Below are 17,732 nucleotides of genomic sequence, written 5' to 3'. Positions count from 1 at the left end.
ACCTCCTACTGGAACTCCCAGGTTACTCTCTCTTTGTCATTCATCCCAGGCCTCTGAATGTTGTTCACTTGAAACATCTATGCCCAGAGGAAAAGAAAACCCTTCTCACACGTTTCACACTGGAAGGCCTTTGGCCCTTGTTTCTTCTCCCCATGCATGCAGAAAGCAGGTGGGTGAATGTGCTATGGGGAGAAGAAAGGCAAATGTTTCTATCTATTGTTGTCCTAGGCTCAAAGATAAAGACTGGGCCAGCTACTAATAGAATAGTTTCTTAAAGTGCCTATAAAGTTTTATGACAGACTTAGCAAGTTAATGCCATAAATTTCCATGCTTCATGATTCAGAATAATTAATTTAATAAGTGTGTAATCTGAGGAAAGTAAATAAGGGGGAGAAGTGAATGATCAGTGGAGCATATATGATTGAAAAGAAAAACAAAAGCACCAGCCAGACGCTGAATATTAAAAGCTGGATAGGTTTTTTTCTTTGTCTGATGTTGTTTGGGTTGGCAAATCCAGCTATTTCTCCTTATGTGCTTCACAAAGGGGATTGTCAACCTCTGGGATTTGAGAGACCGGGCAGTTCTTTGAACACCAGCCCAGGAATTATAAGTATATGTCAACACAGTACAACCTGCCAAAAATGATCAAGCTGTATAATAACATCTCTACAAGAGTAAATTAAAAGGCACTGACCACTTATAATTTGCATTTTTCACAAGGTGGGACAGCTATATAGTAAACATGCACATGATATTCATGGAAACACATTTGTTTAATCACATTAGCCTCTTAAAGTTATGCAAGGGGCTGGAACAGATCCACATATTGCCATGTGGCCAACCCTGGTATATGACATGTGACATCACAGAGCCAAATTATCCTTTTCTCAGGTTATTCATAAAACACAGTGGTGAAACCAACACCATGTGATGGGCACAGATGGAGAATCACAGGACCTTACCACACAGAGCTCCAGGCATGGGATGAGAACAGCCCAAAAAGGGCCGGGAAGGGAACGGAATGAATGGGGGACACATTTTACCGCACACAGAATGTCCCTCACTCGTTCCATTCCCTTCCCTTCTGTTCCCAACCCGTCCCAGAGGAGGCGATTTTTGATTGCGTTCTCCTGTACCATGGAGAGCCTGCGTGGTAAGATTCACAGACAGATTCAAAGGCTGCACAAAGCTCAAGGACATGTTTAGTAGAACAGGACTGGACAACTGTAGGCCCTGTAGACGTTGTTGGACACCAGTTCCTACTTTCTCTGCCCACTGGCCATGTTAGCTGTGGGTGAAAGGAAATGGAGTCCAGTTACATCTGGCTCACCCCATACTGTTAATTACTAAAGCAATAGGAACAAATAGCTTTAAAAGGTAGGTGGAACGGGAAATGACATTTTTTTTGTCTCTCAGCTTAATTGCTTTGCCCCAAGAATAACTGAGCTTAATTTATGTTTCACATTATGCAGAGCACGTCGATACTACTTTAACTACCATCGCTGCATCCTGTCGAATCCTGGGGTTTCTAGTTTGGTGAAGAACTAGTGCTCTCTGGATGAGATTTCTAAATAGTTCCCAGGATTCCTAAAGTGGTATCAAATAACTGTGACACTTAAAGTGATATCAAATAACTGGGTACTATAATTGTGTGGTATGAAAATGTCCTAAATGTGGTACTTAGTATGGACTTAAAAACTGGATTTAATTATATGTGTGTAGGGATAATGCAGGGAGATGTCATCTTGAGCCTATTTTTAACAAACAATGATAAACACAAATATCTCCAAGAGGACAAATGTCAAAAATTGCTTTTCCTCTGGGGCCATTCTAGACAATGTCCTGGGGCTACACTTCTGCTGGATTTGCTGTTTATGGTGCATGAATCCTAGTATCTATTTCACTTCCAGAAGTGTCAGGGGATAAAGGAAAGGAAAGATGCTATCATAATTTGGTGATGGTTCTGGAGCTGTGTGGGGGAAGTAGCACAAAATAGGTAAAAGGGATGCATACAATGCACAGGTTGTCATTTGCAGGTCACATGCTGCCCAACCTTGCTCCAGGCAGTGTTCTGAGTACCAGAAGTGAATCTTGTCATACGAATCATCTGTTTACAGCAAATTGACAGCAACTATTACAGCTGATGCCTGTTTACCATAAGAGCCTAACAAGTAAAGACCACATGCATTTAAAGTATATATATTAGCCATTACATTCAAGACTCAGATAAAGCTATAACATTGAAGTATAGCATGACTCACCAATACATATATAGAGAAGGAAGGCTAGAAAACAGGATGGTGGCAGTGATGATTATTTTTTTTAAAAAGAGCAAACCCTGCAGAATATTCATTGAAGAAAGATTGATAGGGCACCCAAAGGAAAATGCTTGAGAAACTGGGTCTAGCCTGTGTTCTGAGAAATCATCTTATTTACTCTTTGCTTCAATAAAATACAATGTTGTGTATCTCTACTCTACAACAAAAGAAAAACAACAGGTAACAACCACCATGGCTAGTAGTACCATGTAACAACCAAGTAAGTATAAGCATATGTATAAGGCAGTCTAGAGCAGGACAACAATGCTAACTTTGCTTGAATTGTGAAAATATGAAAAACAAACATTGTTCATGAGCTACAGGGCCATTTATTTAATGGCTATCAAGTGTGTGAATCTATGCAATATTGATCTGAACAACAACAATACTTCTTACTTTGTAAAAATTGTCTACTAATTGTATCTGATGACCACATTAGAAGGATATTTGCATTTTATTGTTAGATATATGTAGAAATTGCTGGAAAATAATAACCTGCATAAACAGGGAAAACCTCATTTGCCACTACTTGCCGTCAGTCTGTTGGAGTTTTAGTCGTAAATGCTGGGCCAGTGTTTTGTTACTGGCAAGTACTTTCACATTCATTTTCTCCTGTTTGAATACCAAGAAGACCAGCTGATGATTTTCCCTCCAAAACACACCATTCCTGAAGATAGCTCTGAACAGACTAATGAACATCATTAACTAATTATATCAATCGTTAGACAAACCTTTTCTACTGAATACCAGAGGTGCAGGAATCAACATTCTTTTGTCTGTTTCAAATATAAGAGGACCCACTGCAGAATACATAAAGTTTGCCACTATCTTCATTCTTCAGTAATAAACATATCCTCCATATTCAGGGCAAAACTTCTTATGGGAGGGGGAAAGATTTTTATTTATGCAAGTGGTAACTTGTTACTCAGATCTACAGTGTTCCATAATATACAATATGGTTTTTCAAAAGGAAAGGCCTGACCTGATGTAATTTCTATTCATTTGTGATTACACTGGCCCCAGATTGATATGTAGGGTTTTCCCCCCGCTGCCTGGGATGCAGCAGGGATGGAGAAATAGCCACTTGCTAGCAAACCTCAGTTACATATAAAGACTTACCGGCAGTGTTTGTGGGAGCCTGTTAAGGTTTCGATGACAAAGCATTCCCCATCATTGAGACAGTATGCAAGATCCTTATCTTTGCATGGCTTAAAGTGCTCAGATTGCTCAGTGGAGTATGTGGTGGTATCTGGAGAGAAAGCAAAAGGGAAACAGAAATGTGGTCAGTAGAGAACATCTAAATCCTTGCTTCAGTTCCTACAAGACACAAATATGACTGGTGGTTTCTGGGGTGGTGAATTCACTCCAGCTTTAGCCATACTGCAAAGGAGCTTTCTGAATAATTGAACTTATTTTTGGATATGATTCAGTTTCTTGGGATGCATCTATACTTAAGAAATAATGCAGCTTGGCACTACTTTAACTACCATGGCTCAGTGCTATGGAATTCTGGGTTTTATAATTTTGTGAGATATGTAGCTACAGGACACTACAAATCCCAGTAGCCCAAAGCATTTAGATAAAGCAATGCAGATGAAGCCTTGGGTAGCTCCTTTAAAGTTCACACTAACCCAAGAATAGATGGGAGGCACGTGTAGCCATGGCATATAACTATACTGGGAAAGATACTGGGGAGAACACATAGAACCTAAGGCATTGATGTGAAGATTCTTGAGATTCAAAAAAGGCAGGGGAATGTCAAAAGGCTTTCTGAGATCCTGTTGGTAAGACTTCTGAGATTTTTTTAAAAAGCAAACATAGGAAAATGAGGCAGCAGGGACTCTTTGTACTAGGCACAAATATGGACAGCCTTGGGTTAGGCTTCACTTAGATGAAGCCTAACCCAAGGCTGTCCATATTTGTGCCTAGTACAAATTAGCACAGGTACTATACAATGGCAGCAACAGAGACCTCAGTATTAATTATAATTATTGTAATTGTAAACTATGGACTGAGCTTCACATTAGACCTTTTATCCAAGACAAAATAACAACCCTTCTAAATACTGTATATATTCATGTATAAGTCTAAAAAATTTTGTCCAAAAATTGACCCCAAATACCTGAGTCAACTTATCCACACATCAATGTAAATACTATACTTTAACTCTTATTTTTTTAAAAAAGGAATCATCCTCTGGTGAAAGGCAAAAGTATAATCCATCCTGGAAGCACTGACCCAATCCCTCTCTACTCTCTCATCCATGTAGAGTGAGCACAAACAGTAATGCCAGCTGGAATTTTGTAAATTTTTTGGCATCATTTTCCTTTGTTTTATTCTTTAGATCCTTTGTTACATGTCCATAAGTTTTACCCTCAACATCCACGGGTCACATGTAAATCTATAATTTTGTCCCCCAAACCTGCCCTAGATTTATACATGAGGTTGACTTATAGTCGAGTATATATGGTATTTCCTTAAGCCTTAATGCTTGAGAATGTTTAACAACTACTCTGAACACTTTCATTCCTAGCTTTACTCTTTCCCATGTGTGAACAGTGATACTTTGCAAAGTGCAACACATCTAGGAGAGGTTAATTGAAATTTTGTGTGTGAAGGAATGTACTACAATGACAACACATTGATAGCTTGGGTAAAGTTTGGCTTTTTAAAGTGGAAAAGAAGTCAAGATATTTCTCTAGAGTTTGCTCTTTATATTGTTCATTGTAGGTACAAGATAAAAAGATTTCTACATCATATTGTCTGTTTTGTTTCTCCCAAGGCCAAGCTTTTTTGTTGTTTTGTTACAATGTCATTAAATTTTGAAAAGGGGCTGTTTAGAGCATGGCATTTTTGTAGAGAACCAGAGACAGCAAATTCCTAACTATGGAAAGAAAGTGGGGGTAGGTAGGGGCACCATAGGAACTGTAGATTTTGCTTTTTCACAACTGTTCTCCTTTAGGAGGATTGTAACAAAATGTTGTCCTCTAGAACAAGAGCAGGAATCATGTGGTCCTCAAGATTTGTTGAACTGCAATTTCCAATATTTTTAGCTATGCAGGCTAGGGCTGCAGACAACCAAAAGGCAATCACAGTCCTTTCCTCACTCATCTATATGACACATTGCTCGTATTTCACAATACAAAACATTCACACTGACAAATATTAGTCTCTTGCATGACCTGTCTAATTGAATTCTTGTCACTGCTCACAGTTCCACTTGGCAGGTAGACAGAGGCCTGGGGGCTGGAGAATAACATAGAGGTTTTAAAAAGATGCTTATGTGGTGTAGAAATATGATGGACCTGCATTTTGTTGTTCTCAGTTCAGATGGTATGGAGGGGTTATTCATGCAGGCTGGCCTCTCCTCCTTCTGGCTGTGTGGGTACTGGGAGATTCTCTAAATCCAGTAAATTTATCTTGCATTTGTAACACAAAAAGACTTCCTTTGCAATTCAATATGTCTCCATCCTTTGTGAGGTCACAGTGCCCCTTTTTATTATTATCATTATTCATGGTAGTAGTAGTAGTAGTAGTAGTAACCTTTATTTTAGCAGAAATGTTTGGTTTACCACCTTGCGTGATAAAGAAGCCAGTGGAGCTTTGAAAGCTTGCAACACGTATAATGTGCATTTTGGCTGGTCCAATAAAAGTATCATTATTTGGTGGATTTCAAATGTTATTGGATTTGTCTAAAGTTATTCTTGAAAAGTAGGGGTTGATGAAGAATTTGTTGGGGGAAATGTGGCTATAATGGTATCTAATTAAAGGAGGGAAGTTTGAAAATATAACTATCAATATCTTTCTTTGATAAAATTACCAGCTTGTTACATGAAGGGAATGCTGTGGATATAGTATATATTGATTTCAGTAAGGCCTTTGACAAAGTTTCCCATGACATTCTCGCAAGCAAGCTTGTAAAATGTGGGCTAGACAAAGCAAATGTTACATGGATTTGTAATTGGTTGACCGGCCAAACCCAAAGGGTGCTCAACAATGGCTCCTTTTCAACCTGGAGAGAAGTGACCAGTGGGGTCCCACAGGGCTCTGTCCTGGGGCCCAGTGCTATTCAACATCTTAATAAATGACTTGGAGGACAAAATTGGGGGCCTAGATATCAAATCTGCAGGTGGCACCAAATTAGGAGGAGTAGCTGATACCCCAGAGGACAGGATCAAAATTCAAAATGACCTGAATAGACTAGAAAGCTGGGTCAAAGCTAACAAGATGAAATTTAACATGGAGAAATGTAAGGTACTGCACTTAGGGCAGAAAAATAAAATGCACAGATATAGGATGGGGGACACCTGGCTGAACGAGACTACATATGAAAGGGATCTAGGAGTCCAAGTAGACCATAAGTTGAACATGAGTTAACAGTGCGATGCAGCAGCTAAAAAGGCCAATGCAATTTTAGGCTGCAGCAATAGAAGTATAGTGTCTAGATCAAGAGAAGTAATAGTGTCACTCTATTCTGCTCTGGTCAGGCCCCACCTGGAATATTGTGTCCAGTTCTGGGCATCACAATTCAAAAAGGACATTGAGTAACTGGAGCATATCCAAAGGAGAGCAACTAAAATGGTGAAGGGTCTGGAAACCATGCCCTATGAGGAACGACTTAGGGACCTGGGGATATTTAGCCTGGAGAAGAGAAGGCTAAGGGGTGATATGATAGCCCTGCTTAAATATTTGAAGGGATGTCATATTGAAGAGGGAACAAGCTTGTTTTCTGCTGCTCCAGAGACTAGGACCCGGAGCAACGGATGCAAGCTGCAGGAAAAGAGATTCCACCTCAACATTAGGAGGAATTTCCTGACAGTAAGGGTTTTTCGGCAGTGAAACAAACTCCCTCGGAGTGAAGTGGAATCTCCCTCCTTGGAGGTCTTTAAGCAGAGGCTGGATGGCCATCTGTCAGGGATGCTTTGATTGAGATTTCCTGCATGGCAGGAAGTTGGACTGGATGACCCTTGCAGTCTCTTCCAACTCTACGATTCTATGATTCTATGATGCTAATACATTACTTCAAGAAAGGAACTTTCCCAGTTCTGGACAATACTTCCCCAGATAATCTTATCTTAAATAGCCATGGTTTTTTTTGTAATTGAGGTGGACTAAATTTATAGGAAAGGCCATTTGAAAAAGATATGTTCAATCTTTTCTCTCTATTCCCATAATGTTCAGAATATAAAAGCTTTTTAATATATGCTTGGTTGACAACTCTGAATCATCATTCTCTATTATATCGATGCCATTCTGTAAGTTAAGATATCCTCTAATTTCCCTCTACCCATTTACCATGAATTCTGACTCCAGCTAACTGGCAGGATGTTACATTCTAATTTTTAATCAGCACTTTTAAACTTCTGCACATTCAACATGCTATACAATGACAATCAAATTCTATTCAATTAGATTTCATCTGACAGCCACTCTCTGGTGGCTCTAGTACCATATTACCAGAGGATGGAGAGAATCCTGCTCCTAGAAATGTTAAATTATAGTAATTTCTGGAGCACTGCTCTCTTTATAGAAGGGTAGTGCATACCCAATACCCTAGTAGTCCTTCAACTGTAATGTAGTGCTTTCATTTCCGCTCAGCAAACAATACATTTCCCAGTTGCTGGAGCTTTGCCAAAGATGAAACATTTCAAACTAACAGCAACAAATAATTTTTTTAAAAAAAATCAGAAAGTGCCAGTCCAGTATTATAGAGTATATTTCATTGAGTAGAAAATAGGGAGACTATTTAAAAGCCTTTCTCTTTCTCTTTGCTTTTGAGAGATGTTACAGCCAGTTCTGACTGTGCTTAGACATCAAAACATATAATATTTCTTGCCATATATGCATTTTTCTTTTCTTTTGTCTCACAATTAACACAGGTTGAATTAGGTTTTGTATGTTTTTCAGAGAAAAGAAAATTGGAAAGAAGACAAAAGTTGGGTGTCTGTACATTCATTCAAACTAAAAAAGGCCTAATGGCAGGATACAGACCGCCCATTTGGGGTGGGCTGCACCTGCTCCTTTCCCCGGGGTATCAAGGCCTCAGCGTCCAGAACAGCAGCCGCTGAGGCCCCAATCCGCCGCTTTTCAGCCTGCGGGGAAGCAGCAAAACGCCGCTTCACCGCAGCCTGAAAAGGGGTGTCCCTGGGGCTTCAAGCCCCAAGGACACCCCGCGGCGGCGGGGAGGAGGAGAAAGGGGCCGCTTGGCCCCTTTCTCCTTTGGTCCGCTGGGTGCAGCCGTCTGAAGGCTGCGCCCAGCGGACCAAACCAGGAAGGAGCTCCGAAACGGAGCTTCTTCCTGCTCTGCGCTAAGGGCGCACTAAGTGCTCTGGCGCGGAGCGAGGATGTCACGTATAGAGGCGGCGCGGTCGTGACGTCCTCATGGCGGCAGCCGTGTGGAACGGCCGCCACCATTTTGTGCGTGCGGAGCGCGCACTAGGGTTAGGGGGGTGCAGAAGCACCGCCCCTTTCTAACCCTAGTGCACGCTCCGCCTGTACTAAAGTGCCTGTTTGTAACGGGCCAATATTTCTAAACTATAAAAAGCTTCCCAATATTTGCAATGCAGTGAAGTGTGTTTGTTGCCCAATCAGGCTTATCACACCACTTTAAAAAGTGACTTGCCACTCCCAAATTGAATTTGGGCTGTATTCTGGTCCTATTATGTTATTTTTGTCTCCAACTCCACCATCCAAGTACAACCTGACTGCAGCCTAGGTCCTTTAACATGCTTCAGCAGCCATTTTTCAAAGTCGGAAAGCTCCTGACTTTGAAAAATGGCTGTTGAAGCACATTAAGGAACCTGGGTTGCAGCCGGGCTGTACTAGGATGGTGGATTTGGAGACAAAAGCCATGCGATAGTACCAGGATGCAGCCTGAATTAGAATTCAATTTGGGAACGGTAAGTTGCTTTTTAAAGTGGTGTGATAAGCCTGATTGGGCAACAAACACACTTCACTGCATTGCAAATAATGGGAAGCTTTTTATAGTTTAGTTTTATAGTTTTATAGTTTAGAAATATTAGGTCTTTTTTTTAAAGGTCAAGAAAAACCAAAAGCAATGTTCTCAATCTTATAACAACTTTTAGCTTGTGTTCCAAATGCAACACATAAATCTGGTCTGTGTGTGTGTGTGTGTGTGTGTGTGTGTGTGTGTGATGTACATGCTATATCAAGAGAATTCATGATTCCCAATGTGACTTAATAGAGCATTTCCCACCTTAGAAAATAACCAGCTTCTGTTAGGATGACTTAAGGGGAATAAATGTAACAAAACACCCCTTCATGATAAGACAATGATGAAGCATTACTGCAGTCATGAGCTCACAAAAAGCAAAAGCAGATGTGTCTGTAATAACAACAACTACAACAACACTACTTCCAACTACACTACAACAAGGCACAACTTTCATTAAGATCAAGCAAAATGCCAATTTACTAAGCTTGGGTCTTCCCTCCAAATCAGCATTGTCACTGATGAAGGGAAATAAATTTAACAAAATACCCCTTCATGATAAGACAATGATGAAGCACTACTGCAGTCATGAGTTCACAAAAAGCAAAAGCAGATATCTCAATAATAATAATAATAATAATAATAATAATAATAATAATAATAATAATAATAATACTTCCAACTACACTACAACAAGACAATACTGTTATTAAGATCAAGCACAATGCCAATTTGCTAAGCTTGGATCTTCTCTCAAAATCAGCATTGTCACTCATAAATTTCATAAATTTCCCATGCATGTATTTTATGCATAGCAATGACTCATGACAGTCTTGAAAGTGTGAGAATTAATGTAAGAATTGTCCCACAGACTAAATGACAAATGTATCTCCATTATTCAGCCCATGAATAATATACTTTCTTATCATTCTCACTTTGATATGAAGCAAACATTAAAGGAGAACACGTTTATGCCATCAGTGACATGGCACACGTTTTGCAAATAGTAAATGAAAGAATAGGTGAGAAATATAGCTAGATGACACTTCACAATCCTTAACTGTGCTGTGTTTACCAAAAAAAGAAGCATAAATATATCAGCTTGTCACTGAATACAAATGAGAACATTTTCAGTAGCTGCAAATCCGGCAATTTCCTCTATTTATGCATCTGTCTCTGTGCAAAGTTCTTAATCAAACTCAGAATTTCACTAAGTTCCAGAGAAGATAATGCAGAAGGAGCATTATACACTGGGGGGGGGGGGGGGGGGGAGGCCAATTGACACTCTCTATTAGAGTAGACCCATTTAATCAATGTGAACTTAGTAACTCTGTATTTTGTAAACCCAATTCATTCAGTGACCTACTATAGTCAAGACTAACAGTTGTTGTCATAGGTGTCATAGGCCAGTGTCACACTTACCTATCTTAAATTCCAGGCACTATCTCACACAATTCATCTTAAACAGGCTTATCCAAATTCACACTTAATTTTGTTTGACAATACATCTATTTTTATTTTAAAAGTTTATATTCCAGTTCTTAGTGTGTACAAGCACTAATTCAGAAAATGATAGAAGAGGCACACCGGTGTAGAAGCTATTTGAGAACTTTATTGCTTTCCCCCAACAAAAACAGAATGTCACGAAACTGACAACTTTATTCAAGTACAATTAAGCTCACTGATACCTAGTGACAAAGCTGCATCTAAAAATTCTAAAAAGAGAGGTGAAATGGCAATAAGAGAAACTGTAAAAAAAAATTACCAGGAATTGATGATGCTCCAATCAAACTACTACAGTCCACACAGACAGAATCAACTGTAGTATTACCTAATATATGTCAACAAATATGAGAGAGGGGATGGTAGCCAACAGACTGGAAATGATCAAGATGCATCCCAATCCACAAAGAAGGAGTCAAAAAATCCAGCAGCAACTATAGGACCATATCATTAAGTTCTCATGCAAGCAAAATTATGCTCAAAATTCTACAACATAGACTCCAATCATGCATGGAGAGAGAAACCCCAGAGGTATGAGCAGGGTTCAGGAAAGGAAGAGGCACTAGGGACCACATTGCTAAAAGCATTTGACTTCACAGACTATTAAAAACTATGGATGCATTTCAAAGTTGTGGGAATACCGCTATGTCAAGATAGTTCTGATGAGAAATCTGTACTAAGGACAAGAGGCCAATGTTAGAATGGAATACAGATTAATAGAATGGTTTGCAATTGACAAAAGATTCTGCATACAAGTTGAACAAATGGGGTGATGAAATCTTCACCCCATTTGTTCTACTTGTATGCAGAAAACCTCATATGAATAGCAACCTTAGACTCAGGAAAGAGAGGAGGAAAGAAAGCAGGAAGGAATACAGTCAGCTTCCACATGCTTGTCACCTGCAGATTGGATTATCTGCAGATGGCCCTGCCCTGTTCTCCTTAATGGTGGTGCATGCACATGGATGCACCAGCAGAGTCATGTGCATACTGCACCACCATTGGGACCTCAGGTCCCACAAATGTTGCTATCTGCAAGGAATGGTACCCATGCAGATATGAGGAGCCAACTGTAACAACAATCTAAGATGTGCAGATGACACCATATTACTTGCAGAAAACTTCATAGACTTGGAATAATTAATAAGGGCAAAGAAGAAAGTGCAAAGGCAGGCTTAACACTGAACATAAAGAACACAAAAGTAATGACCATGGAGGACCTACATACATTCAATCTATACAATGAGGAAACTGAAATAGTAAGTGAGTTCCCATGCCTTGGACCAAAAATTGATCAGAATGGAGACTGCAGTCAAGAAATTACACGACTAGGTATGGGAAGGACAGCTTAGAAAGAAGAAAGACAAAATCATAAAGTTAAAATATATAGCTGAACACTAAAATTAGAATCGTCCAAGCGATTGTATTCCCCATCACTATATATGGATGTGAGACCTGGACAAGTGAAGAAAATGAACAAGAATAAAATCAATTCATTTGAGATGTGGTGCTGGAGAAGAGTGCTGAGAATACTCTGGCCAGCTAAAAAGACAAAGAAATGGGTCCTTGAACAGATCAAGCATTTGTCTTTATTAGTGATTGATGAATTATGAATTCCTTGCTTTCAGTTTGGAATGCATTGGATCTTTCTAAGCCTTTGGAGTGAGTTCTTGCATAAAATGCTTTTCTAAAAGTCCCAGACTCCAGAAGCTCCTTTACACCTTTACTTTCACCAACTCTCCTGACTATTAACTCCCATTCTGTCTGGAAAAAAACACTGAAAAACATAAACGCTGAGAGGTATATGGAAGCCAAGAAAAGTGTTTAATCTTTCCTCATTCCATTGTGAAAATATCTGAGCACAGACACAACCTGGGAATGAGATCAGGCTTTTCATGTTTTCTGACCAAGAAGTAAATTTTCAAATATAGTTCTTTTTAGCTTAATTATTTCTATTTACTTGATCCTCGGCCTAAAACAAATGCAGTGCTAATTGCTGAAATTGATCTTCTTAAGATTGATTAGGAAAAAGAAGAAAATGGTAAAAATATGTACTGGTATGTTTAACAGGTGTCATTGTCCTCACAGACCCAAGATAAAATGGTATGATTTGCTTATTTGCTTATTTATTTATTTATTGTACTTGCTCCCCATCTTTCTCCCAAAATGGGAGAAATTTTTTTCAATCGTTGCAATTTCCCCCCACTATTAAACCTTTAACAAAAATAAATATTGTTGCCCTTTCCCCTCTTCTTTCTTTTTCCTTGCAATTTAAAGAGTTAAGGATATTGGGGATTTAGGATAGTACAGGAAGATGGGGAGGAGGAAAACAAAGATGAGTGAGCTGGTACATACAATGGAAAGCTAAGCCACAATGAGGAATGTTTGGCTCCCAGAATTCAATCTGGGTAAATATAACTCTAATAAACCCACCCTCATCCCTCTTCCAAAATTATTCTGCATCATTGCTTCTTACATGTATTTGTGTGTGTGTGTGTGTGGGGGGGGTGTATCTGCATACTTGCACATAGAATGAAATACATCCCCATTGCTACATGGACCACAAGATACTACTACTTTTGTAAGCCTTTTATGAAAGCTAGTGTGGTATACTGAGTTGCCAGTTAGACTACAGCTCTGGAGATCAGGGTTTGAATCCCCACTTGACTACAGAAATTCACTGTATGACCTTGGGCAAGTCACGTTCCTTCAGCCTCAGGCAAAGGAAAAAAAAAAACCCTCGGAACAAATCTTGTCAAATAATAATAATAATAAAACCAAACAAACAAACATAAAACCTGTGATAAGGTCATCTTAGGGTTGCCTTGAGGCAGAAGTAACTTGAAGGTATACAACAACAACAACAACAACAACAACAACAACAAGGTTTTTATAGTTGCAAAGCTTGAGTGAGGCACTTATTCTGTTGATTCTGGTCTGCTAACAAGGTTTCATGCTTTGCAACTTGGGGAAACTTGCATTATATCGGTCTCTTCAGTTCATCTTGAATCAAAGTCTAGACTATGCTGCTGTCACTGCTGGTATTGTGTTTCTGTGTGTGTGCGTGCATGTGTGGCTGCTCATCATTAATTTTGTTATGTGCTTACTTTATCTTGTCAGAGCTGGCAGACACTTTGCAACTTTCAAATATATGCTGAACAGATTAACAATAATGGGAGTGCATCTTGGAAATCTGCCTTCCAAAAAGTGGTAAATAAATATTTTATAGCCGTTTAGCATTTGCATTGGATAGAAATGGTGGGACTGGATGGCTGCCATATTTCTCTATCAGTATTAATACCCCCAATATTTTACAATGAAAACAGCCATAGTTATCTGTGGACATTTATTCACACTTACATACCACCATTTGACATTTCACTGCTATCATAACCCCAAAATGAGATGTGTTTATAGATCCATAATGTATTTTAGAGAAAGTTAAATTCAGTTAGTTGAACCACACACACAGGGATATTTACCATGTGCACATATTGTTGTTGTTGTTTTGTGCCTCAAGATATGGTTGGTATGCTTGCTATATCCTTCAAGGATAGAGTCAGAGGTGTCTAGAGCTGCCTTTTTTCTTGAGGCAAAAGAAACACTTTCATCTTCATCTTCACTGACTTTTCCTTACTCACCTTCTATCTCCCACCTTGCCATGCCTGATTCCCTCACCCTCTCTGCTATGGCCTGCTGACATGGGCCAATGAAAGCAGCTACTGAAGTTTTGCAAAGAGTTAAATAAACCCCCAAAGCCTCAAGCTCAGTCAGGCACAGTCAGACAGCAGCATAGACAGTTTCCCCCGCCATCCTACCTACACTGCCTGGCCCTGAGGCTCTTCCTCTCAGGAGTTGAGGCAGGGGCCCTATAGGGAATATTTCACCGCTCAAGGTATTCTGGAACCTAAGGCAGCTGCTTCACACCTGAAAAAACATCTTGGCCTACATAGGGATCCCATGTTCTTTGAGGTCCAAACTGTGACAGGCAGGAAACAACACCAGTGAGTTCAGCAAGCACAACTGGTAAAACAACCCCCCCCCTAAAAAAAACCCACCCCAAAACAGAAATTGACTCTGCATGTTGGGTAAAACCCTAAATCTGCCAGTAAGGATGAAGCCTGATATATGTTTTACGTATGTATATGCACAAGGTGCCAGGATTAAGGGAATTGTTGCAACCAAAAGGCTAAAGAGGCTACGAGCAAACATGAAATCACATGCCAGAAGTTGGTGGGATCCCATCTATGTCTCGGTGAAACCATTCCCAATTGGCATGTAGTCTCAAGATAAGCACATTATACTCTCCTATACTTAAATCTGTTTCTTTCTTCTGATATTTTATGACTTCTAGAAACCCTGAGAAAATGAAATAATATCAGGTCACATCATATCCTGAGACTTTGAAACCGAGAGACTTGATACTCCAACCATAACTGAAAAGAATCTCAGGGATCATTAGATCTCTTAGGACCTGAACAGACAGGAAAAATAAAGCTGCTTTGGGTCACTTTGGAGGTGTGCTGTTTAAATGACACACACATCTTAAGAGTCCAGAAGCTTTGCCAAAGCTGCACTCAAGTCCTTAGGACTGGAGCATGGCTTTGCTGTGGCTTCCGGCCTCTTAGGATGCATGCATCATTTAAACAGCATACTTCCAAAGTGACCCAAAGCAGCTTTATTTTGGCTTGTCTGTATGGGGCCTTAGACATCTAAAATAACTCACTATGGTTTCAATTAACTAACTGGTGAGCTACCAGATCCATTTTGTGATCCTGTTATTGTTGTTGTTGTTGTTGTTGTTGCTGCTGCTGTTGTTTTTAAATTCATTTTTATGCCATCTTTCTCCAAGAAAGGGACCCAAAGTGGCTCACAAGATTATGATATAATTTTCAGTTTTAGCACTAAATATATAATTGGGAAAGCAGGTTTCTATACCAGAGGTGTATAACTATTTGATCCTTGCAAGTGAAGACAAATAATTTCCACACTTTTTTCCAAACTACAGAGAAAAGGAAGATTTCCATGTAATTCTTGCTTGACGGTCAGACATCCCGAAGTGTGTGGGGAAATTTTTGAGAAAAGTTTTTGTGTTGAAATGGATTATATTTGTGTGAAAATTGTGAAGTTTTATACACAGCCTCCCTCCACCAGAGTTTCCAGACAGCCATGTGTGGCTTTTTGTGCACACTTTTTCAAAAAGAGGCACATGTTTGTATATCTGTTTGCCTGTGTACACAATTGTTATATTCTTTCCTGCAGAACTGCAGGTCTTTGTGTCAGATTTTTGTGTGTGTAAGATTGTTGTTGTTGTTTTGCACAGAAAACAGTCATCTTGTGCAAACAATAATGACACCATACTGCCTTCATAAAACATTGGAGGGGAGATATACCATAAATATGCCTTTTAAAAAAACCCACCTCGTTGCCATACAAACAGAGAGAGAGAGAGAGAAAGAGAAAGAGAGAGGGAGAAAGCTATCCAAAATTCTTGCTGCTGTGTTACTTTTTACTGACTGGGTTTACTGAGTGCCAGGATTTTTTTGGGGGGGAGGGCAGGAAAGGAAAGGAGAATATTGTTTCTATCCCTAATTTTTACTACTTTCCCCTTTCCCCTCCCTTCATCCCCAATCCAATCCAAAATATGTCCTACTATTAGCTATGGGTCCTTGCAAATCACTATTCATTAGTGGTACTGTCGATATTCATACCATTTCTCCTCAGACAGTAGGACTTTTATCCTTCTCTACTTTCCCTCTTCTTAGTTGCTGCCTGTTGCCCAATATTCTTGATCTTAATCTTAATGGTGAGATACCTTGCACTCTTAATAAGGCTCTAGGCTGCTGAAAGATGTTTTACACCACAGAACAAATATTTTTAGTCATTAGTGCACTAACACTGGGGTGCAAGTGAGGTGAAAGCCCTTTCTATCACCACAGCAGAGAGCATCAACATGTTCCTCCTCATCCAGTAAAATTATCCAATATTGCTAGGATGGGAAGAAAGTTGGGGAGGCATCTCCACCACACTGTAGAAGGATTTGCCATCTGTGGGTATGTGGGTGAGTTGGTTCTTATGTATACTTAACCTGTGAGTGTGAGTGTGTATATGTGTGTGCGCGCATGCACACATGTCTGTCTCTGTTGCATGTGTGGTGATACGTGCATGTGTTGTACTCTCCACTGTCCATACCAGATCCTGTAAAGCTTTTGACCTCAGGGACCCTGTCCACTGTTAGTGCATAGGAATACAGCCTTAGCTATATATTGTATAGCACTGTCAATAAAACATATGTGACAGGAATTTTAAAAGAATATTTATGCATGGAAATCAACACCGTAGAAGCATTTAGCTGCAAGCAAAGCTATTTGTTGTCAAAAACTTGTTCAATGCTTATCTCACTGACAGTATTGCTCTCTTACTCCAGATACCCAAGGAAGTAGGTCAAGGTATATGCTTCTTAGAAGGGAAGAGTGGGGATAAATATTACAACTTTAACTCTCAAGTGGTTCTATTGCACAAGGTAGAATGTCTAAAAAATTATTATTCACTAAAGCATCTATCATTTTGACATCCTAATGGTGTAGGAATATACAATCAGGCTATGGAATTTTTACATTATTCTCAGAGTCTTTTCATATAAAAGGTTCCATACATCATTCATTTTATGTTGTGTATAATTTTTTTTAATTTTTTTTTTTTTTTTTTTACAAAAAAAAGCCCACCTCATTTTTACTTTTTAAATCTTTTCGCTGCCAATTTGGGTGTTTTATTTCAGAATCCCAAAGAAAAACAAGGAAGGTTTACTGTAGCATCACCTTGAAAGTGCATGTTTTTTCCCTCTCAATGAAATTTATTTTCGTCATGACCATGGGTTTTACACATGATTGGAACAGACATACTTTTAAAGAAAGTGAACACAAAGTCAGTACCAGAGTAATGGTAGTGTAAATTGTACT

At 39.4% G+C, this 17,732-nt stretch overlaps 1 protein-coding gene across 1 annotated transcript in view; it reads right to left on the bottom strand.

Annotated features, from left to right (window-relative positions):
* NRG3 (neuregulin 3) overlaps positions 1-17,732 on the bottom strand; it is a 764,487-nt gene that overhangs the window by 468,574 nt on the left and 278,181 nt on the right. The window contains exon 2 of the mRNA XM_042461138.1: positions 3,438-3,567. Within this exon, the coding sequence (XP_042317072.1) occupies positions 3,438-3,567 (130 nt within the window). The remainder of the gene's footprint in view (positions 1-3,437; positions 3,568-17,732) is intronic.

This window comes from Sceloporus undulatus, chromosome 3, assembly GCF_019175285.1.
Source record: "Sceloporus undulatus isolate JIND9_A2432 ecotype Alabama chromosome 3, SceUnd_v1.1, whole genome shotgun sequence".
Taxonomy (NCBI): domain Eukaryota; kingdom Metazoa; phylum Chordata; class Lepidosauria; order Squamata; family Phrynosomatidae; genus Sceloporus; species Sceloporus undulatus.
Note: the sequence above shows the minus strand (reverse complement) of the source record. Positions and strands in the feature narration are given on the sequence as shown.